Source organism: Mytilus galloprovincialis, chromosome 7 (genome assembly GCF_965363235.1).
Source record: "Mytilus galloprovincialis chromosome 7, xbMytGall1.hap1.1, whole genome shotgun sequence".
Classification (NCBI taxonomy): Eukaryota; Metazoa; Mollusca; class Bivalvia; order Mytilida; family Mytilidae; genus Mytilus; species Mytilus galloprovincialis.
In genome coordinates this window covers 27,064,598-27,089,549 of record NC_134844.1, presented here as the reverse complement: position 1 = coordinate 27,089,549, position 24,952 = coordinate 27,064,598, and the positions used below count along the sequence as shown (strand labels likewise).

Here is a 24,952-nt window from a genome sequence, read left to right as displayed (position 1 = left end):
TTAATCAGAACCATTTTCTGAGGAAACTTCTCTGTATCAAAGATACGCAAGTCACAATAATACAATAGTTTAAAATACTTAAGTAACAGATCAAGAAATATATGCAAAACATCAGCCTCCTTAACTTTGAATCTTATTAAAAAAATAAGTGAAAGTGTTTGATTATTAATTCATGTCTTTAGAAATAATTTACTAACAAAGTGGCTGCAAAAATCAAAATTAAAATTTACCAAAACCATATTCCCTTAATTCTTAGTGATACTAACATGAAGAGTAAATAACATTTAAAAGCATAAATGAATACTGAATTTTCAAGGGAAGGCAAATGGAAGACTTGTGAGCAGGTGAAGCAAATGAAATGTTTTAATCTACCAAAGCATTCTGGAAAATGAAACTTTTGGGGCAATTGATGTTCTATACTCTTAATTTCTTTCAAAGTATCTGCTACTTAAGGAATGACTGTAATATTTTTTCTGTCTATGAAGAAATAACATAAAAAATTTGGTGCACACTGAATAACGTGCGTAGCGGGTTATTCAACAGTGTGCACCACATTTTTTATGTTATTTCGAATAGACAGAAAAAATATTACAGTCATTTCTTATAATCTAATTCTAAATTCCATTTTAAACCGTAGAAAACCATGAAAAAACGTTGATGACGTCAAGGTCACATGACTCAATTATGTCTATGGGCTCATAACAAAATAACGTCAGCCAATCAGAAGACACGTTACATCCCAAATTAAATTATTCATTATTATGTGCAAATTTTGGGATATTATAACATTTCATACACTTGTAAAAATCTTACAATCTTATCATTTCTCTATAAATCTTGGGACTTTCATAAAGCATTTTGTTCATTTTCATTCAATAAAATGTAAAATGTTACATCACTAATCATATCTAACAATAACGTCACTTTTGTACCAACTTATATAAAATAAAAGTTTGTACTTTGCAACAAAAAACTTTTTTGGTAGAATGCATACATAGACAAATGCTCACAGAAAATGAAAGATTTGAATAACTAAAGACTAACAAAGCTTGGTAAGAGTTTCCTTTAATTATTACAAGGAGCAATTATTCTTGCGTAGATTGAAAAATCAACTGAAAGAGAATAATGCAGCAGTTCACCTGTCATTATGGATTAAGAATTTTTAATTTTAAAAGAAATGTGCATTTCATTTAGCAAAAATATCTTAAATTCATAGGGCTATTCCATTATGAATATGAGAGAGTAGAAACGTATTACTTAAATCTCCCAACAACCTAAATATTTTCCTTAAATCAATTTGCAGACATCAAATGGACGACCCATTACAAAAATAAAACTTCCATTAGTACCCTCCCATATTCAGTTTAATGGAATAACCCAAACTGACTTAAACATTTTTAATAAATTGATCTTTTCATGGGGAAACTGTCAGAAATGTGTAATATGCAATAGAAATGATTCAATTTTACCCTGATGAAAATGATTTTTCACTAAACCTCCTTTTGTATTCAAATGTTATACATCTTTCTATAATTCAACTGAAAATGGATTTAGCAAAGAATATTTAAATGCTAGTCAAATACATATTTAAGTATTTCTATGACAAAATGTTTATAAATAACACTGGTTCCAATGATGATGGCTGGCTGTAGGAGAACGATCCTGGTTTAATGTCTTCGTCTTAATAACATTGTTTTTACTGTAATCCTGCAAAATAAATATACAAATAAAACTCACTTTTTGATTTGTGCCTACAAATATTTCAACAAATGTTAAAAGAAAACCTCAAAAAACAATAGTTTTATAGTGTCAAGTGTATATTTAATGTAAAACTTAAAGATTGTTCTCCATTATGTTTATTATGAGAAGATGAATTCAAAACATATCTAATTTCATTGGTACAATACTGTGACCTCATGACTGTTCCCTTAGTTTTCGTGAACTTTAATTGTAAGAAGGTATTATTGATGCTTAAATTTGTGACCATTGATCTTCGACTAATATTCTTGGTATCATCGTGCCACTGTGATACCTCAAAATACAGGCCTCATCAATAGTCATTTGACTAACTATTAATTACGATATATTAATGAAACTTTTATATATTGTGGGTTCTTGTATTATCTAGTGTTGAGTCTTAAATCCACACCTTGCTGTTGTTTAGCCCTAGATACCATCAGTAAAAAAAAATTGTAAGGGTTCCAAAGAACCCAGTGTCTCACCAACTTTTGCTGTTAATCACACACTCAACAAAAATGATGAAAAAAATCAATAAAAATGTTCCTCTCGATACTATCTTTTGATTGTCAGAAGCTTCTGTCAAAGTTTGGTAAAAATCCAGGCTAATTTAAGAATCTTAAAAATGTTTTAAAAACTTTAATTGCAGACTGTATGTTATGTTAACTGGAAGAAAAACTAAGTCCATTTATAAGTAAAATAAGGAAAAAATTGATTTTTTTTTTTACAAAATATTTCTGGATACTATCTTTTGATTAGAAACATGCTTCTGTCCAAGTTTGGTACAAATCCAGGATAGTTTAAGAGAGTTATCAAAATCTTAAAAACTTTAACCACAAAGTGAATGTAATGTTTCCTGGCAGAAAAACTATGTCCATTTATAAGTAAAATATGGAAAAAATAGAATTTTATTTTTACAAAATTTACTCCTGGATACTACCTTATGAACATAAACAAGCTTCTGTCCAAGTTTGGTAGAAATCCAGGATAGTTCAAGAAAGTTATTAAAATTTCAAACCACAGAGTGAATATTTATGGATGCTGCCGTCGACACCGATGGAATGTAGGATCACTATGTCTCGCTTTTTCAACTAAAGTTGAAGGCTCAAAAATTTTCATTTTTCATTTTTATTTTGATAAATGATACTAGATGTAAATGTGTAAGAATTATTATTGATTATCACTTTTCTTACCTTCTGAAATTTTGTGTGGTTCTGAATGTTGTGTGGGGGGTCTAGTTTGGAATCCTGGGGGAGGATTCTGTGTTTGTGTGGGCCATCCAGAATCTATAACAAATGAAAATGATAAAGGTTCATAATGTTGCCATATAAAACACCAACATGTTAGTCTATCATGACATTTATATTGCAGAATCAGCACAAGTTCAAATGCAGTGATGAAGTCTGTAAAACTTATAGCTATCAAGTCAGTCCCAGTCCAACCAGGGTTTTGATTGTATGAATGCAGTCTTTACCCAAAAATCAAAAGATAATTGGTAAATCAAATACCAACAGTAAAATTGCAATTAAAAACAAATTTATACAATGGCAAATCAATTCCCTACTTGTTGATTTACAATAACTAGTCTGGACAGATGTCCTGTGAATATTGATAAATGTTGACATTATTCCTACTGACTTATAATGTTTAGTACCTCTTCAAAGTTAGATCTGCAATATAAAATGAAAGCAGACCCACATGTCTGCCGAGTGATAGTTTATGACATCCGCACTTTCAAAAGCATAACTACAAAAATTCTTTTTTAACTACTATATCACTGTAATGATATGCGTGATACTATTAACAAGTTCTAAAAAACTGTTTTATTTCAAACATACTTCTGATTGGAAACTGTTGTACAAATGGCAATCTGTGGTTTTGGCTCTGTCCTTCTAATTCTGTTAATTGTGTAATTGACTTTAACCAATGTGGAGGACAATCTGTCATAGAACCTGTAAAAACACAATCAACATGATCAACAAAATAGTCATTTCTAGAAAAAGGTGATGAACATGTATCAAATCAGTGGTAGAAATGTAAAGGAGAAGTACAAATGCCAAATATCAAATGTATTTCAAATTGTCTCTGTTTTGTAGAATTAAATGTTTAATCAATAAACTTTAATAAAGTATTAGAGTTTTGATTAACAATATACACAACTGTACCATTTTCATGAGATATAAAGTGATGTTGATTTCTATTGAAGTGGATAACAGTATACGTAATTCAACAGAATAACATATTTACAGAGAAAACAGTCTGAGGATTAAGTCAATTTGTATTTAGTAACTTAACATTGTATCTGCAAAATCAATTGTCATTTTATGTTTATTACCCCTCATTCTTCTTCCTATTTATTTAAGATGAAGCATAAAGAGCTTGTTAAAATGCCACTGGAACATTGAAATGAATGTGTTTTTTTTTTTTTAAATTCCTGATAAAAAAAGGTCAAGTCAAAATAAATTGGTCTTATGCCTATAAATAGCAATTTCTATACATTCTCTATTTGCATGAAAACAATATGACAATGTTTCAAAAAATAATGCAATGATAAAGAAATCATAGTGTGTTTTTCAAAAAGAGAAAAATCTATAATGTTTACTTCACAAACTATGAACACAGAAATGCTTTCAATTAAATCAAAAGTGAGTATTTTGAAAGACCCTGCAGTTTTAAGAGCCTAACGTGAAAGCAAATACCTATTAGATGACTTATTCTAGACCTGTTGGGGAAATTTCAATCAGCAAATATAAAATACAAATTAAAAATCTGAAAGACCTAAGAAATGTCTTTGTAACTAATTAAAGAGCACTGCTTTAGGCAAAATAAGAGACCAACAACTGTCCACATGAACAAAAGCAATAGAAGTAATGTTTTTATATGTTATTTCCGGGTGTTTCATAAGTCTAATGCCTCACACACAGGTGCCTATATACCTTGTTTATAGTTTCAATTAAAAACTCACCTATGTGTGAAAAAGGGGAGAAATAGGTGAAATTGTGAATGTTATGAATTTTTCCATTTATAAAATTCCTACTTGATCTGTGTTTTGTGGTAATAAGCATTGTCTTTAAGTTTCATAACATTTGGTAGAGAAAGGAAACTAAAAATTCAGCAATTTTTCTACTTATAAAAGGGAATAACTCTAGAACTGTTAAAGTGACGCCACCAAAATTCAAACTTGATCTGTGTTATGCAGTAATAAGCATTGTGCATCAGTTTCATAACATTTAGTTAAGGCAAACTTGATGAATGGAAGGAAACCAACTTTGAGACATACGTACAGAGGGTGTTTATGGATGTTTATGAAAAAGTAAATCTTTCAACAGTCTTACTCTATCACAGATAGTTATTCTGAAATATATCTATCAGAAAGCAGGAATTAAATATAATAAAGGGTCAGTGACAATACCAACATAACTTCAGGCAAAGTAACAACAGTCTCACTATGTGCAAAGTTATTTGCAGATAAGAACAAGAATGTGTCCCTAGTTCCCGGATGACCCATTCGCACTATGATTTTCTATGTTCAATGGACCATAAAAATGGGGTAAAAAAAAATTTGGCATTAAAATTAAAAAGATCATTTCATAGTGAACATGTGCACTAAGTTGTAAGTTGATTGGACTTTAACTTCATCAAAAACTACCTCGACCAAAAACTTTCACCTGAAACGGGTCAGATGAAGATCTAACGGACGAACAAACAGACGCACCGACCAGAAAACATAATGCAAATAAATGGGGCATAAAAATCAAAAGTATCTACAACAGTGATGATGAAGTAAAATAAACAGCTATGCCATGAGCGCATGATACGCCAATCATGTTTTCTAAGAATAAAGTTACATAACTTCTCAATGTCATATATATCAGAAATTATTGAAAAAATAAAGGGAGGTTATCTTAAAAGATACAATCTAGGCACTGAAGTTTTATGAAAACTGCTCAAAGCACTTTAAAAAAGTAATTTCTTAAAACTCAAAAATTCCCTGTTTATCAATAAATTAAACCCCATAACTCAGAAATATAAAATCTAAAAATTCTAAAAATCAAAAGGGAGCTTAAATCAATAGATATTTACAATTTACCAAAGTTTCATGAGAACTGCTGAAAGCTTTTTTTAGTTTTAATTCGAAAACTGGTAAATCTCCTTTTTTTTTTAATGAAGAAAACCTAATAACTTGAAAATGTATAAAAATTATACTAAAAACTTTCTTTCAAATTGGAGAAAGCATTTTGGAGTTATTGTCTGAAAACTAGAAAAAAAACCTTTTTTTTAAAGAGAAACCTCATTCTGGGAAATGTAAAATCTAAAATTTGTGAAAAACGAAAGGGAGCTCATGTCAATACTTATATACAATTCGCCAAAGTTAAATGCAACTTTGGAAAACTGTTTTTGAGTTAATGTCCGTCATCTATGGCTGTCATATAGATGACGGACAGACAGACAATGGTATATCATAATACGTCCCATAAACATCCGTATAAAGATATCAACATGTAAACTATACCCATAAAATACCAACCGTCTGAGTATTTTCCTGAAGATAAAATGGCTGGATCAAATATTGTCCTTGGCCCATCAAAGTACGAATTCTTTGACAAACATCGCCTTGATTTGTGGTCTGCAAAATTTATGAACAGTCAACTCCACAAAATTTAACCTTAAAAATCATTACTTTATCATATGTGAAACATTACTGTTAAATCCTTTTCAACTTGTTATATTTTGCAATAAATTAAAGTTACAAGTTATACTTTATAAACACTATAAATGAAAATATACATGATTATGTATTTGTGCAAAAACTGATTAATATTTTCCACACCACAGGGACTTAAAAGGTAAATCATGCTTTTCTGGTTGCATTTAATAAATATAATCTACACAGTAGCAAAAGCTTTGGAGCTGACTGCAACATAAAATTCACTCACAAATATATTAATTATAAATATGTTCACACAACATTCATAATGTAGTAAAAGGAACACACAATCTTCCATAGCCATTAGCAAAAACTAGAGAAATCTATGCAGGTGGAAAAAAATCACCTTTGGCAGTGGTACAATATTGAAATTTGATGATTTTCTTTGGATGTTATGTTTGTTTTGACTCCTAACATGCTTTTTAATGTGACAACAGTTCTTTGTTAATTTGAAAGAATGGGGACAAAAGAAAGGCTGCAATTGGTTAATTCTGAAGTTAAAGCTGTTTATAAAATGGAATTTCAAAAAGTAAATAAATAAAGCAAAAATCAAGAGGCAAATTATCAATCTGACTTTTAGTTATTAAACATTATCATAATCTTCATTTTTGTTATTCATAAAAAAAGTGACACAAGAATATCACGATACATTTACATGAAATTTAAAATTCAACTTTATCTATAGATAATCCTTGTTTTAGCGGTCACGTTTCCATTATTAATATGTCAATTTTCGTTTCCCTATTTCACCGTGAAAGAATGCTGTGTATTTAGAGCAAACATTCATTATTATTATCTTGCCATCTTTAATTAAATTTGACCAAAGTAACAACATAAACCTCTTCTTATTTCAAAACTTTGAACACTTTAGAATCAAAGGGAAGTAACTTCACTTATTGAACTACAAATAAGGCAACAGTAGTATACCGCTGTTCAAAACTCATAAATCCATGGACAAAAAACAAAATCAGGGCAACAAACTAAAACCGAGGGAAACGCACCAAATATAATAGAACAACGACACAACACTAAAATGTAACACACACAGAAACGGACCAAGCATCAGACAAAATCCCACGAGAATAACAAATATAACATCAAAACCAAATACATGAATTTGGGATAGACAAGTACCGTTACACGTCTTATCGCAATGTGAAATTAAAGTCTGTTTGTTTAAGCTATATTGAAATCTGTATCCACCTGAATTATAAATCCTATGTTTATTACAATGCTATTTATAGTGAAATATAATTTTTATGTAACTTTCTGTCCCTTGTTAGACATAATGTACAATTCAACTGTGCAATGCTATAGCAGATCTAAAAGATAAGAAAACAAGAATGTGTCCCTAGTACACGGATGCCCCATCCACACTATCATTTTCTATGTTCAAAGAACCGTGAAAATGAGGGAAAATCTCTAATTTGGCATTATAATTAGAAAGTTCATATCATAAGGAACATGCGTAATAAGTTTCAAGTTGATTGGACTTCAACTTCATCAAAAACTACCTTGACCAAAAACTTTAATCTGAAACGAGACGGATGAACAGGCAAACGAACGGACACACAGACCAGAAAACATGTTAGCCATAAATAGGCCATAACAATATCAATCAAACACCTATTTTGTTATTTAATCTTCATAAGATTTAACCTAAATCAAATCAAAGCACCAAAGGCGCTGTAGGCAGTTAAGTAAAAAAAGCAGAGGCAAACTTGGCAGAAGTTAAGACGAATATTGTTGAAAAATTGGTGAAAATATTATCTCAGCTATTTCTCAAGTATTGACTAATGTTTGTACCCTAAAATTTTCACTATCCAATCCCGCCACTTTCAAAAGTTATGTCCAATTATTTATTTTAACATTTTTATTAGTTTTTATTGTTTTACGTTTGTAATTCCTGGTCTTTTAAAGCTTACTATGCAGTATACATGTAGGTTTTGCTAATAGTTACAAGCTGCATGGAGGAATATACAACTGCTTACCAAATACCATTGACTTTTCATAAGTTGTCCTTTTTTAACAAACCTTTGGTTTTCTAGTTTGAATAGTTTTACACTAGTAATTTCTGGGCCCTTTATAGCTTGTTGTTCGGTGTGAGCCAAGAAATTAAAAGTGACAAAGTTTATCCAACTGCACACCAAATATCATTGACCATTCACTAGTGGTTCCTCAATAACTGACCTAATCAAAAACTAATACATGTTAGTCAATAGACCATGACAAAGGGGGTGGGCTAAATATTCTGGTAATGAGATATACCTACATTATTTATGTATGTTCCTGTCCCAAGTCAGGAGCCTGTAATTCAGTAGCTGTCGTTTGTTTATGTGTTACATACAGTTGAAAGGGGTGTATAGTCCGCGTTTTTTTTTATACCCGGGAATGAAATTGATGGAAGGGGTGCGGACTTAGTCATATAATATATGCCTTCGCATTATATATTCACTATTTAACGTTTTCATGCTGATATTTTCATTTTTTATTTAGTGTCTCGGGTGGCACATTGATAGTAATTTTTTTTTATCAGAACAGCAAATGGAAATAGTGAATAAAACCCCCGAGGTCATATGTTATAGGACTAGGTGCGGACTATGCAGTACTATAGGATTTCATGAAATTTTTTTCCCAGAGTTGGGATACGATGTTGAACGAGGTTTGGCCAAGTAAACAGAAACATCATGTGTTGTCAATGTTATAATGTATTCTTGACAACTCTTTGTATTATTTAGAAATAAAAGTATTCTTGACTACTCTTTGTTATTATTTTTAAATAAAATAAACAATCTAAGAGGGTGGTAAAAGGGGTGTGCTTGCACGAAAAAAACGTGAAATAAGACATAATTTCACGTTGAACATGAAATAATTTCTGTCATGAACGTTGCACGAAAAATAAAGACTTTGATGTGAACCTTTTGTGACTGAGTCACTGTCTTCTTGTAATTATAAACTCTGTTTTACTTGATATTTCCGATTTAGTTTACACATTTATGATATAAATGGTTTACAGCTTTTAAAAAGGTATTTCTTGACGATTCCTGCCAAGTGTTTGAATTTTATTTGAAAAATACCGAGCACGGAAAATAAGCATTTGAAAATCACGATGCACGTAAAATTAAATTATAAGCAAAACACGTTGAACGAGGCATCTGTCTTGCACGACTGAACGTGAAATAAAAAAGGAAAAACATGTTGAACGTGAAATAAAAAACGGCGATCACGTTGCACGAAAATAACCCTTTACACCCTCATCTAACAGTGTTGACTTAGTAATTTGCATAAAAATCAGCCTTTGATCGAATGTCCGCTTTGTTTCGGATTTGGTAAAATTTGTGTCATTGCATCTTAACAGTGTACATGAATGCTGAATATCAATAAAAGATGAACCCTTCAATGGTAAAACCATTATAGTCAAGATAAAACCTAGTGAAATCTTCCCAAGATCGATTTCGTTTAATGTTATTCACGTGTGTACAGTACAAGTAAACCACGATGCGCCATTTTGAATATGTGTGATTAAAGTATCAAAATTTTCGTATTCCGACTTTTTGTGTTTAACTCTTACTTATCGACTTAAATAAATCAAGACCTAAAATTTTTTAATTGTTTATTGTAACCATTAATACTGAAAGTGTAAACCTGAAAGAAGTGGAATTTTGTATACGAAACTATATTTCCAGGTGAAAGGTCACATTGTACAGGTGTATCGTCTTACATGAATGAGTTTATAGGTTTGTGTGTAAAGCAATTAATTATCCATGTCAACTTTAGATTTTCGTCTAAGTTCAGTATTTTTGTGATTTTACTTTTAACTAAAACACGATAAAGGAAACCATCTTGAAATGACCTTAATTGACATCGACAAAATCTATAAATACGTATTCAAATGAGGTCCCGATTGACATTGCAATGGCCCTGATCGAGTATATTTGAGGGTTTATACGATACATAGCAAGTACGGAGACACGATGACAAATAATAACATCAGCTTGCATTAAATAATTAAATAAAATACATATCTTCATACAATGTAGAAATAAAATAATCAAGTATTCTTACAAATTCAAGACTTATACAGAGAGGAAGTTAGACAATGCTTTTAAATATTTACCTTTAGTAGGATGGAATCCACCAAATTCAACGGCGTAATAGCCGCAAAATAATATCCATGCGCCATTCATGCCATTTATCAAATTATAATGCCTTCATTACAAACATTTTCGGCGATGAAATTATTCTTACAATAGTTCACTTACATCTTCATCAAAAGCACAGACGATAAAAAGCTATGCTTAACTTTTTAGTTCGCACTTTTTCAAATGGGGAACATCAATTGTTTTGGGAAAATCGACGATCATTTAAGGTAATCTTCCTTATATTTATTGTTTTTTATAACAAAAAGTGTGAAAAAAATGTCTAATAAGTTATAAGGAATCTACCAGACCTGCCAGATCAGAGCAATGACACTTTTTCAAAAATTCCCAGAGGGGAACCCAAATCCAGGGTGCTCGCATAAGGCAGCTTAACTGCCTAATAAAAAATTGTGTTACACAGCTCAGAGCAGTATATTACTCCAGAAAAACACACAAATACATAGACATCTTCTGATCATGCAAAGACTTACTGTTTTGTGATGACTTTTGTGAGTTAGCACTTCCTGGAGGTGGTGCACCAAAACTAATATTAATATTTGGTAATAATGCCCGTAGTCCATCTTGCCAATCTTTATTGTATGACTCTGGATGCTGAAAATTTATAAATATGTTTATAAGATATAACCAAAGTTAACCCTTATCTAACAATGAAAAACAGATCTAAAGCACAATCTGGACACTACTGAATTCAGGAATTAATCTCAGTTGAATTGGAAATTTTCTGACATACCAAAAATTCTTTATTATTTTTAAACATATCCTATGACATAATCTCTATCAGTTAAGTTGCACTTTGAATAAATGTGAAAATGATATCAAGGACTCAGTGTATTCCAAACTCTCTCTGAGCCACAAAATGTCAGACAAAAAATCATTCGGTCAAACAGAACTTTAAGATTATTTGGTTGAATATATAGTAGAAAAGTTCAAATTTCCCTTTGCCCAGACAATCCCTTAGACAGTTTAGCACAGACTGAAAACTATACTGTGAATTCAGTTTTTCTATTGTTGGGTAATGCAACCCTTTAAATATTCATAACTATACCTGAAGATTTGTCTGTTCTCGTCTGTTTGACATCATAGATGGATTTTGTTGTAAAAAACCCATCATTCTACTTCCGACTAGTTCTGAAAATAGAACATATCTATCCATTATATTTACAATATATTCTTTAAATAAACAGTTTATTGTTTCTCATTCGTTTATTAAAAGAGGCAAAACATAGAACATGTAGAAATTCAACTAAAAATCAAAAGTGTGTCTAAATTTTTTTTTTTTTTTTAAATTAAAGAAAGCAGTTTATAATTTTTCAAGCATTTCAATAAAAGTGAACTATATTAACGTGAATATCAAAATGTTACAAGTTTTAAAACGAAATAAACTGTTTATTTCTGACCATTCTGAGATAACTAAACACTTAAACAGAGCATATATTGGGTTGACACCATTGATTTGATGTTTGTTTATTAAGAAAATTGGTATAATATGTATCAAAATTTGAAAACATTAGAAAGAAACGGTAAATGTTCATGCATAAAGGAATTTCTTATTTTCAGAGGAAAAATGCAATTATGTGGTCAATTCAGGCGAGATTATTATCTGGATAGTACAAATAAGACTAACATTTATGCAATTTCCCTACTCTATCCAATAGATACCATGACAATTCACACTTAAAGTAACACCCCAAATTATCATGTTATGTTCCTGTTTTTTTACCACACTACTAGATTTATAGAGAAGTTTGAGAAATAACCATCACATGAAACAATTCCTCATTTATTGAGAAGTATCTTGATCTTAGCGACAATATAAAGTATCGTACCATTCTGTAGGAATGCTGGGTGCTGGACAGGTCTCTGTTGATTCTGTATGTGACTTAGTGTAAAACCTGAAATGGGCCCCAAAATGGATTCTTTTAATTTGGCACAAATTCTACTCTGTATGTAGAACTAGTTCAACTTTCACAATTCTCTTAATAAAACAAAAACAAAATGAATATATATCCCAGCAATCGCATTGCATTGATCACTGAAGAAATGCCACTGAAAATTAGGTCTTGTGCTGTGTGATTACTGTTTCTAACACATAATGCATCCATAATACTGACAAAATTTCACTAACCAAACAATACAAAAATAATTATCATGTAAATGTTATTGTTTCTTATAGCTAATGCCTTTTCTTCACAAAATACTTGAAAATGACATTTGCTTTAAAATGGTTTAATACTATACTGAGAACTAAAATTCTAAAAGCACATGACAATTTTTTGTGATTATTCTTCAGCGGATGTCAAATGTTCCAAAATTGTCACCTACAGTGTGACCACACATACATGTAAGTTAAAATCATGAGAGGTATAGGTTTACTTTACATGAGGTAGAAATTGTTTGGCAGAACAATCTGAGAAGTTTGTCAAAATAAAATTTATTATTTTAGTGACAAAAAAAATGAATATTAAAAACAGACTTTCAACTTTTAATTGATTTATTGTCTGCCAAACACTTCAACATAAACAACAAATATTGTGCAAACATAGTGTGTCCCCTCCCACACATACCTGGGGGAAGATTCTGTGATGGCCTCTGGTCATATTTCTGATTGTGAGTATTGTTTTGCTGATGGCTATTTGTAGTTACATTTTCTTTTTCCAGCAGATCTGCTAAACCTTTTGATGATTCATCCCATGGATCAAAACCTACAGAAAAATGAAGGAAAGGTAATTATCAAAGTATCATTTATTATATGATTTCAACCTTTTAAATGAAGTGTTGTCTGCTCTTTGGTTGGGTTGTTGTCTCTATGACACATTCACCATTTCAATTCTCAATTTTATATTATAAAGTCAAGATAGAAGAACACACTTGTCCAACAATGCCTTACCTTTTGAAGGTTTTCATCCAATCTAATATTAAAGAATACTCTCCACTGAACAATATTTTGAATACTAAGTTAAGTATAATTTTATAGTAATGCAAATCACTTACAAGATTTTTATGATGAAGTTTTGAACCAGCATTTCAACTTTTTGGACTTAACCTTTTCACATTCAGAAACAAAGATTATTAAATTGAATGTGATATAACATACCTAAGTCATCATCCTGTGACTCTCTAGATTTTGATGTAAAACCAAATGCTGCTTGCCAATCTGTACAACTTGACACCTGTATTGATTCTGAAATCTCTGTTGTTGGTATGTCTGGTACTTCTGAAATTATTTTGAAAATGTGATATTCTATTGAAAAAATTCTGAAAATATGTAGCAACTAATATTTGGCACCAGTTTTTTAAGTTTTAGATAATACGTTCGTTTTCACCTTGTAAGTTTTATCACCATATACTTCTGTTGAATTTTCTATCTTCAGTTGTTCAGAACTGGAATGGCCTAACAGAGGAAATTCATGTAACCTCACAGTATTGAATACATCATATTTTTTCATGAAAATGAATCAAGAATAAAGATAACAGATAATAGTTGTTGCTGATATTATTTTTTTACCTTTGTTAATCTTAACTTTGAACTATTAGCTATTTTTACATTTTTTTAAATAACTGAGTTATATTTTCTTTTCACATAGATGCCAACCCCCTTTTGACATATTCAGTAACAATCTATCAAATTTTCAGTAATTTTGAAAACTTTTCACTAATCATTCAAAAACGTGAATTTACCAAAAAAATACTGACGAATGGTTGCAAAGTGATGTGCAATAACATGTTTCGTTAAACATGTTATCTGAAGTATGTATTCCAGAAAGGGGGGAAAGCTACTTCATAAAATGCAAGTTTGCCTCTTCGGAAGTCAGTCAGTTACCAAGAGATAGGTCGATAACTCCTAAAAAAAACGAAAGCATTAATTACATTGGCGTTTTCTAAATACTGGACCAGGCCGGAAAAGCAATGATAAAAAAATCTGTGTTTTACAAAATTGAACAGCAATGAAAGGGAATCCGTAACTTTTCAACTTGGACCGTAATAGCGTAGTTTTGATCGCAAAATCGGAAAAATCGTAATGGTTGGCATCTATGTTTTCAAACAAAGAAAAAGGCTGAATTACTTTCCATTTGATTAGTCATGTTAGTATTGATGATATTTCTTCTTCATCTGTATTCTCATTGTTTGTTCAGGTTTTCCCTATCAATGATCAAGTTTTATACATAAATCTAACCTGTTTGTGTAGGTACTGGTATTTTCTGATTTCTGTTGCCATAAAATACATTTCCACTAAATAATGAAAGACTTTGGGCTGGGTTATCAAACACGACAGTTTTGACTCCTGGTACCCCTGAATTGACAATTCTTGGTTGACTTGAAGGAGGTTTTGTCTGTTGTGGCGGAGATATATGTTGAGGGTCTGTAGTTCTGTGTGTTGTGTTACTCTGTTGAGGATCTGTAGTTCTGTTTATTGTGTTACTAGTACCATTAAATCTGTCTGTTATTTGCGAACTGAAATCATAGAAACATGTACATTTTTGTTTTATAATATAAACAAGTGAAACTGCGAGCTACTGCTCACTGATGATACCCCCGCCGCAAGTGGATAATTTTAATAGTGTAAAAATATGCAAGTGTTCGGTAAACAGGAAGTTGTTGAGTGATGAATCTGAAAACGCATTACACGGTATAGCTGACTTGTATAAATCCTGAAACCATATTTCAGAAATCCTTGTATAGTAATTCCTGAGAAAAATGTGACAAAAATTTTCAACTTGGTTATCATGTGTAAAATAATACAAGTGTTCGGTAAACAGGAAGTTGTCGAGTGATGAATCTGAAAACGCATCACACGGTATAGCTGACTTATATCAAGCCTGAAACCAAATTTCAGAAATCCTGGTAGTGTAGTTCCTGAGAAAAATGTGACGAAAAATATTCATGGGACGGACGGACTGACGGAAGGACAGACAGAGGTAAAACAGTATACCCCCCTTTTTTTCAAAGCGGGGGTATAAATATGTATAAGAACTGTAAAGTTATTCTACTGATGAACTATTCAAATCAGAGATTATTCAAATCTTTGTTTTCAATTTAAGATATACAGTGCTACATCTTACAGGTAAACAGTAATATAAAAGATAAGTACAAAAGAAAAATGCTGGGCTGAACATTTGATTACTTCATCAAAAACATTATATATATTATTTTTAAAATTTTAAGAAAAAGTCAGGTTGCAACTTCTGACATATTTGGCTGTTCTTTAGATTTTCATAATTTTGTCTGTAAGAGTTCCTGGTGTAGTAAAACATTTAGATTGTTTTAAATGATGCTGTATACTTGATCTTATTCACTTTTGTTTTAAATGATGCTGTATACTTGATCTTATTCACTTTTGTTTTAAATGATGCTGTATACTTGATCTTATTCACTTTTGTTTTAAATGATGCTGTATGCTTGATCTTATTCACTTTTGTTTTAAATGATGCTGTATGCTTGATCTTATTCACTTTTGTTTTAAATGATGCTGTATGCTTGATCTTATTCACTTTTGTTTTAAATGATGCTGTATGCTTGATCTTATTCACTTTTGTTTTAAATGATGCTGTATGCTTGATCTTATTCACTTTTGTTTTAAATGATGCTGTATACTTGATCTTATTCACTTTTGTTTTAAATGATGCTGTATGCTTGATCTTATTCACTTTTGTTTTAAATGATGCTGTATACTTGATCTTATTCACTTTTGTTTTAAATGCTTGATCTTATTCACTTTTGTTTTAAATGATGCTGTATGCTTGATCTTATTCACTTTTGTTTTAAATGATGCTGTATACTTGATCTTATTCACTTTTGTTTTAAATGATGCTGTATACTTGATCTTATTCACTTTTGTTTTAAATGATGCTGTATGCTTGATCTTATTCACTTTTTTACATACTGTAAATTCAGAAATTATTGCAATGTTTTAATTATTGTGAAAAATATAACAGTGTTATACTCGCAATAAATCAAACATGCATTTTGATTTTTTTTTTATGAATGAAATAGGATTTTTCTCAATTTTTCAAAAAATAAGTTGCATTTCATTCTAAAATGGCAAAATTGCAATAGATGCATGCAATAATTTCTGAATTTACATTAATTCATTTTTTTTGTTTTTAATATTCCACTGCTTTGGTCCACTTGTCATTATAAAATAAAATATTTTTTATTATATGTATACCTGTGATCTGTGTCCTCTTCTGATTTTGTTCTAATTTTATTGTTCAACTTATTATGTTGATCTGTACGTGTTGGTTTGTTATTTGGTTTAGACCCCGGTTGTAACGATGGCCATGCATCTTTATTACTGGAGGGCGAGTTTGGACTGTGATTAGACATAATTGAGGGAGGAGTTCCCTGTGATTCAGGAGAAGAGGATGTTGTCACTGTTAACGGAGAAGTCTCTTTCTTTCTGCAAAGTGAAAAGTATAGAAATAAGTAATTAAATACATTCAAAACATTTCCTGCAAGATATCTGAAAACTATTTTTATTTAGAGTGCATCTTTATAGATTATTAAAGCATCATGCATTTGTTTTTAATCTTAATCTAGATAATTCCTATTTGATCATCAAAGGTAATATGAGGTCTTTAAAATGTATATACCTAGTAGGAATGGGTTTACTGCCAGTAGTTATCACATGGTTATTGGCAGAATTCTGCATGTTCATATAATTCTCTAGTAACTTTTGTTCATATTCTTGGTGTTTTCTGAAATGATAGGCAAATTTACAAAGTTATACACATAAAAAGCATCTTACACAAATGTATTGCCTTGCTAGATACTACATATGGCACAATCCAAAGATACAGATGAAGTATAGTAAGAATCATTGTTAAATCATGGTCCCATTGGTGATGAACACAAGGAGAAAATCATTTATTGAATGACATCACATTCTCATTTTCTCCTTCCAAAAAAAATATCACAAATCTATATAATTGCTTAACAAATATGATTGATAGAGAATATCGCATGGTTGACTTGGTTTTCCACTCTTACACTACTTTATTTATCTATATAATTTGAGAGATGAGCCATTTAAATTTTCACTATAACTGCAACAGAAGTCTAATAGAAGGATAGGGTCATTATCTCCAGAGGAGTGACCAGGGGATGGATTAGAAGAAGATATATATCTATAAGTATTTTTCTTTAATTCTATAGAATGAATTTTCTCTACTTTTTCTGTAAAAGCTTAGGTAACTTACCCTAACTGCATTTCCTCTTTTGTAAAACTGGCGGCTTCTTCACCAAAATCATGTAAGTACATACAATCCTATAAGAACAATGTATTACTGATTGTTAAAACAATATATCAATATGACCAAATAATATATATTACTTGAATATTGTTGAAATCTACTACAATGCATACATAATGTCAATAATAAAATTACAACAGACAATTAGAAAATATTCTGAACTTAAAATGTCAAAGCTTCTGTCTGGATATTTGAAATAGAAAATCTCACCAGCAGGAAATGTACACATAAGTGAGACCATGTTTAGTATGTTGTAAATTGAAGGTTTATAATCAGATAAATAATATATATTGCTTTGTAACTTTGAAATTGCCACTATTTAACATTTCCTATTTCATTATATCAAGCTAAATTAGCTTTTGTAGAAAGAAGTCAAGGTTTGCCATAACATATGTCATTATACATATTATTCGATTAAAGTACCCATGCAATAAATTGCATTCACAATTTATCAATGTACTGTGGTATCAAAATCTACCTTTAAATAGCTGAAGGATGATCTAATCCTCACATTTATGTAAGTTGGATAAAATATTTCACCTCCTTAAAATATTGAATTTCCTTTTCAAGTTTCACACTGTTTTAGTGCATCTGGAAGATAATAACATGTAACACAAACTTACTTGTTTTTGACATTGGGAACCTTTAAGAAAATGACTACAATATTTTGTAGTCCCCAATGAAGCCTTTAATGTCCGTCCATCAATATGTACGTTATTAACAGCCAGTATAGCCTTTAAAGCATCCTCAGCTTTGTTGTATGTAACATAAGCACTAGCACTAGGACCCTGTAAAAATAAAAGGATAAAATTAGCCAATTTAACTTACCACCTTAGTAATAAAGTTTAAATCTAAATGTGGAAAATACATGATTACCACTCAGTGTTCTCCCCAAATATTTCATTAAGCATCCTGGTAAATAGGGAAAATTGAAATACCATCTTGTTTTCTAAAAATCATAGCATCACATCCATAACATAATCTATAAGAAAACCACTTCAGATAGCATCACATTACCATGATGTTAAAAGGCACTGGGGAGAACACTGCCACCAATAAAGACTATGGTAATGAATTGGTTTTCATCAGAAAGTTAAGTCCAAATGGTCAGTAGATCTTTTGACATGGTTATAAAGGAAATGTCTTAAATGAAGAGATCACCTGTTGGTGTAAGATCTTTAGGTATTCAAAGTTTGTAGGACTTATAGATTACCGTTGTTCAACTCAACGAGATTGATTTTCTCGCTTCAGCAGGTACGGCGAAAGCGAGAAAGGCAATCAAATTGAGATAACCAATGATAATCTTTTTATCGCTATTTTACCTATGACGAAGTTGTCAATTTCATTAGCAACCCCACATGCCTCTTTAGTTTCTAGCGATAATTATCCATCTCAAGCGAGTAGCATGATATGAAAAATTATCACAAAAAAGATCAAATGAAAAATGCACAAAATAGCGATATTTATTTTATTGAAGATAATTCTTTTTACTAATTTCAGTAAAAGGATGTCTTACATTGTACGGACCTTTGATTTTTTTTATCTTTTATCTACAGTATTCAGTGTGTCAAGTGCAGTATGAAGATTCTATTTAATCAAGAGCTATAATGTGTCCTATTTATAAGGGAGTGTAGTTGTTACCTGTGCTCCAGCATACGATGTGCTTTGGTTTATCACAACTTTATGAATCTTTCCAAACTTTCCAAAATACTCCTGTTTCTTTAATGTTTCTGTCTCTGCTAACTTTTTAGACAAGCCAACAACAAACACTAAATTCTTCTGTACAACTCTGAAATCAAAGAATAAGTCCTTCAGTCATGAACATAAAATTCTGATCATTTATTTGGTTGTAACTTTGTCAATAACCTTTACTTTTATATGGAAATAAATATTACCAAATGCAATTCCGCAATTTTTTTATTAGTAAAGGGACATAACTCTAGCAATGTAAAAGTGATGCCACCAAAATTCAAACTTGATCTGGTTTTTAGTGGTAATAAGCATTGTGTATAAATTTTATAACATTTGGTTGAGCTAAACAAAAGTAAGAGAACAGAAACATTCCTTTTTTTAACATGTATCACTTTAAGACAACGGACGTACAAGGGTTAAACTTAATGCCCCAACTGCTTCTGCAGGGGCTTTAAAATTAAAATCAATTTCTCTGTTATTAAAAGTTCTCTATGCAGTTCATTTTCTTGAGTATTTTTCTAATTTTGACCCAAGTCTTTATCTATGTGTCTTAATTCGACTGTAAAAGATAATTAGAACATAGATTTTACCTGACATTAGCTAAATGTTTCCTATTTTCTGCAGCTTTCTGTTTTCTCTGAAGATCTTTTTGTTTTCTTTCTTTCTTGATTCTTGAGAGTCTGCAGTTATAATTTTACATATTGGCTTGTTTTAACTGTTTTTAATTACACATAGATACTTACAATTTTATGTTTATTTTTCTGTTTCATGGTCGTCATATTATTAGTGAATTAGTCTAAATCTAAGCCAACCTGTTTGCACTTACTCCTTAACATGCTAAATGCTGTGTGGTTAGTAGAGAAACAGCAAATACAAATACTTATGATTTTGATTTGATAATGACCTCCACAACTCTAGGCATAGAATACTCTTCAATGAAACCACAGAGGTTGATATATATTAAGTGAAAACTGCACCAAACCTAAATTCATTTGAGAAACAAGTATACTACAGAATCAAGTTTAACAGACCTGTATTAAGACATATATTCTACAGAAATATAGACTTATGTAGCATAATACTTACTCATCCTCTGTCAAGGGCTTGAACTCTGCTGGATCTTCTGGATAATTCTGAAACAAGTTAATACAAAAGTAGATAATCAGTCAGACAGTGCTATTACTATGGATGGGGTCTGTGTTTATGAATAAACTATGCAATTTTAGACTTTAAGCAATATTCCCAAAAATTAATATGTGTTTCAGGTTATTTTTCCTCAACATTATAGGGTCAGAACGCCCATATTATTTTATAGTAAAAATCCAGTAACTATCAAGCTGAGTCTGGTCATATGTAATTAAAGTTCATCTGACATATGTCTGTAAAAGTCTGTTATCTGTACATAGCCCTTCAAAATTACTATCATTTTTACTATACTTTACGACTCTGACAGTAGCTATGAACAGTCTTTTACTATTTTCTTCAATTTTGTTTTTTTACATTCTAGGAAGAACAGAATCAATCAACATGTGATGTCAGATATCAAATCCATCCCAGAAATAAGTCAATTTAGGGACAACATTTTAGTTCATATAGATTCAGTTTTAAATGTTCTTGATTAGTTAAGACATGTTTACTACTTTAACTTTACCTTTCTGCAAGCTGGACAAAGACCATTTTCATCTGTTCTAATTCTGTGCCAACAAAATCTACAAATCTGTAAAATTGATGATATTAAATATACATGTATGAATGGAAGAAAAATTCAAAATTCAATGTGAATTTCATTTGGCATGTTTGGAAATTAAATAAAATCTTTCAAAAAAGCCTAGTAACAAGAGAATATTAAATGTTGATATCTTTAAAAGTATTTGAAATACTCATGCTTAATATTCTTAGTCAGTAAAAAGTTGTCAGTGAAAATTTGTGTTTGGCATAGCTATTAAACATTAAATGAGGTTTCTCATTTTATTTATTTCTTGGTAAATACATGTGTGAAGGTGACTGGGTTGGCTTGAATATTTCACTTTTAAAAAGTTGCAAAAAAAGAGATACAATATATAAACAAGTACATAAAACACTAAAACAGAAAAGAATGTTTGATATGAAACATGATTTAAATTGATGTCAGCAAGTTCAAATCAACGTGTTAACTAATATCACTTCTGTCTGTCTAAAGATAAATCTAAGTTGACTAAGAAGTTATCACTATTAAATAAATAATTTCATCTGCATTCTACCATGAATATGAATTATCTATTCAACTAATCATAAAAATAAAGTGAAGAATATTATACCTGGTATCCACAGGTGCATGGGAAAAAGTTGACATCATCTATTTCTAATGGTTCCATACACAACGGACACTGAAATTATACATATCATTATTAGATAATTTTCATATGATGAACATGATGACATAATTCAGTAATTCAATCATTTCTTGAGTTTTTCTGATGCACATATAACAGCAATGAAATATAAATAATACATTTTCATATGATTTATGCCCAATTCATAAGCATGATAAGCTGTAGATTCATTTATTTTTTGTGGTTACCATCTTTAGGGGATATAGAAAATGTTGCATACAAGCCTGTAGAAAATGTGTACTTTTAGAACATTCTATTTTGTTGTTAATCTAAACCAATGAAAACCATGAACATTGGTAGCCCTTGTTAAATAATGAATCCACATAACCAACATATATATCTAGCATTTCAATTTTGACACAAGTAAAGACATCTCAATGAGGGATTATTTTTAACAGAAAATCAGTGGTTACATGTACCCTTACGTTTGTTTTTTTTAAATGACATTTTTTAGGTAAAATGATAACATTTTCTTGTGTGGTCTTTCAGGATAGATATCTAAATAAATATTACAACATATACCTTATAGAAGTGAAAAACTAGTCCAGATTAAACTTTTGAACGCATTACATAATATGCCAGCAGAGATTTCGACATTAATTTACATCTAGAGATACCTTAGAACCAGTATCTCTGTAGTGTTTTAAGTTTAAGCATATATATATATTTTAGTTGCTGAATTAAAGCAAAATGGATTAGACACAAGTTAATCATACTTATGAAGTCTGTAGTGATTACACCATTTTACCTCCAAGCTTAATCATTTACAAGATGATTACAAGATCAAAGGGGAAGATGTAGTAAAAGTTGTTTTTAACCTTAGAGATATTAATTATTATGCAGCAAAATTCATTTTAAAATCATTATTTTGTTTGTATTCAATGTATAAAAGAATGTCAGGAGCTTAACAGTATAAATTTATGATATTCAATCTTACCTCTACTTGTTCTTCTCCAGCCATATTATCTCTTTATGCTCAGACAAAAATTCTAAAGAGACAAAAATAAGCATTAATTTCTTATCCTGCTGGTTAAAATGACAGTTTCAATATGTTATGTTATCAGTTTTTATCTTAATATGTCTCATGGTTGTATATTTAAAACTTTAAAGGAACATATTTCAGCTGTAATTGTCACTTCTCATTAATGTTATTTTCCAAAGTGTTTCTGTCATCTCTGTCAAATTTTCACTTTCTTCATGTTACAATGTATGTTATAAATGTTAAAGAAGTTATAAGTAGTCTAATTCCTGATACTACAAGAATTTTGCATTAAAAATTGTAAAGTTCTGTTAATGCAGAAATATGTATCAACTGCCTGCAAATTACACCGGTAACCGAACTGACTGTAGTACAGATACAAGTCATCTATATTAAATGTACATGTATAAGGGTCATCATAAAGGACGAAGAAGTTGCATTTCCATTCTAGCACTCGACTTAGTATGTCAATGTTACAGCATTACAACAACTTTTCATTTATAAGTTAAGAATTCGACGACATTAACAATTAATTTTTTTAGAATTAGAAAAGAGATGTAAGCATTGACTACAAACAATGGAATTATCAAAACTAGAAAAATTGGTGACACTTGACCTATTGATGACATACATTCATCTCTTTTCAATTGTGACCCAACAACATTTTCTTTTGCTACATCAAAATGGTACAAGGACCTTTGATATCGTTGTGGAGGACAAATACACCTTATCATTAATCCCGGCTGACCCAGACGCTTGAACTTTTGACGTCAACAACAATCACTTTTCCATTTTGGCGTCAGGTATTTTGTTTTATGACGTCAACATTTTACGGGAACCTGTGTGATATCCAGCAATGGCAGACAAATAGCGATAAGGTGTATTTGCATAAAGGTGTACATGGTTTATACATTTATCTTGTTCACAGGGCCAAAATTAAAAATATGTTTGTTTCCCCTCCCCCCACCCGGGTCAATAATAAGCCCCCGGGTCAAAAAATTATTTTCCACAAAAAAATCGAAATTATTTTTTTCCTGAAAATAATTTGTTTCCATTTTTGGAAAGTGCTTGAAAGCAGAAGGATTGATAATCTAACTAAATACACTCAAATTGAGCACAAACAACTGATAAGTGGCCTGGACTGGACAAGTCAAACCATTCATGTGACCATGCTATGACAATCACATCCAGTTAAAAAAAAAAAAAAAGAACCTACCTTCCTGGTCTGTTTACAAAGGGTAGACCTGGGGAGGGGAAACAGACATTCTTTTAAATGTGGCCCAGCGTATCCCAAACTGTCAGACCATCAAAATCTCTGACAAAAAATCATTCAGTCAAGTCGGAGAAATTTGTAGATTTTTAAATTGAATATAGTACAAATATCATCTATCTTTTTATATATAGTCAGACAAACCCTAAAACAGTTTCAAACATACTGTATGCATGTGTAAGTTAACATTAAGTGTAAGATGAATCTAGAAAAATGCTTATTGTTCAGCTAGTTTTATTATCATAGGCAAATGTTTATCTTGTATAAGGTCGGCACCACATTATTGATATAAATGTATAAGCTGAATGCAAATATGTATCACCAACTGTCAACATTTACTTGGCAAATATCCAGTATACAGGATGCCAACAGACTGTATCCATTTATCACAAATAACTACTTAATTACAGTCTACATTCTTTAAAATCAAAATAAAATAATTCTAACTTCTCTTATTTGGATAAATGGAAACAAGAGTTTCAGAATACAGGGGATGTCAAATCGATGGCAATTTCTAAATCTGGTCGAACTACCGACTTTGGACGGGCGTTTCAAGAATATTCAACTCGTCACTCTCAACTGTAGGTAATACGACGTTTGTTTGTTTTTAAATGTGTTATTATGTCATTAATCATTCATAAAACCCGAATTTTAAGTGTATAAATGGTTCTACTTTCGTCTATTTCTTACAAATTTCCCCTTCAAAAATTACTGATGACAGTAATATCACTCTTGCGCATTAATTTAACGCAGTAAGATTACCCGGATGTATCGCTCAACTCTC

At 30.7% G+C, this 24,952-nt stretch overlaps 1 protein-coding gene across 6 annotated transcripts; it reads right to left on the bottom strand.

The window, feature by feature from the left end:
* Positions 1 to 1,522: 1,522 nt before the first annotated feature.
* On the bottom strand, positions 1,523 to 24,943 carry LOC143082659 (CCR4-NOT transcription complex subunit 4-like). Of its 6 annotated transcripts, none has more exons than XM_076258462.1 (21): positions 24,859 to 24,943; positions 22,857 to 22,908; positions 21,845 to 21,913; positions 21,199 to 21,264; positions 20,634 to 20,680; positions 20,138 to 20,227; positions 19,497 to 19,644; positions 18,479 to 18,643; positions 17,802 to 17,869; positions 17,196 to 17,300; positions 16,772 to 17,002; positions 14,780 to 15,057; positions 13,700 to 13,819; positions 13,170 to 13,307; positions 12,432 to 12,497; positions 11,651 to 11,733; positions 11,076 to 11,196; positions 6,266 to 6,364; positions 3,576 to 3,689; positions 2,931 to 3,023; positions 1,523 to 1,707 (listed from the first exon to the last, which is right to left on the bottom strand). In XM_076258462.1, exons 2-21 carry the CDS (start codon positions 22,878 to 22,880, stop codon positions 1,697 to 1,699), a joined length of 2,136 nt encoding a protein of 711 aa, XP_076114577.1. In that variant the 5' UTR covers positions 22,881 to 22,908; positions 24,859 to 24,943; the 3' UTR covers positions 1,523 to 1,696. The 6 variants fall into 6 exon arrangements, with proteins under 6 accessions (XP_076114577.1, XP_076114578.1, XP_076114579.1 ...); XM_076258463.1 differs by having other exon boundaries at positions 24,842 to 24,880; XM_076258464.1 differs by lacking the exon at positions 24,859 to 24,943 and adding an exon at positions 24,616 to 24,633.
* Positions 24,944 to 24,952: the final 9 nt, after the last annotated feature.

Coding starts and splice junctions, on each gene's coding strand:
- LOC143082659 (XM_076258462.1), bottom strand. CDS start 22,880: ATGGCTGGAGAAGAACAAGTAGAG. Junction 17,870..18,478: donor GTTCCCAATGTCAAAAACAA/GTAAGTTTGTGT, acceptor TTGTTCTTATAG/GATTGTATGTACTTACATGA. Junction 11,734..12,431: donor CCCAGCATTCCTACAGAATG/GTACGATACTTT, acceptor TTCTATTTTCAG/AACTAGTCGGAAGTAGAATG.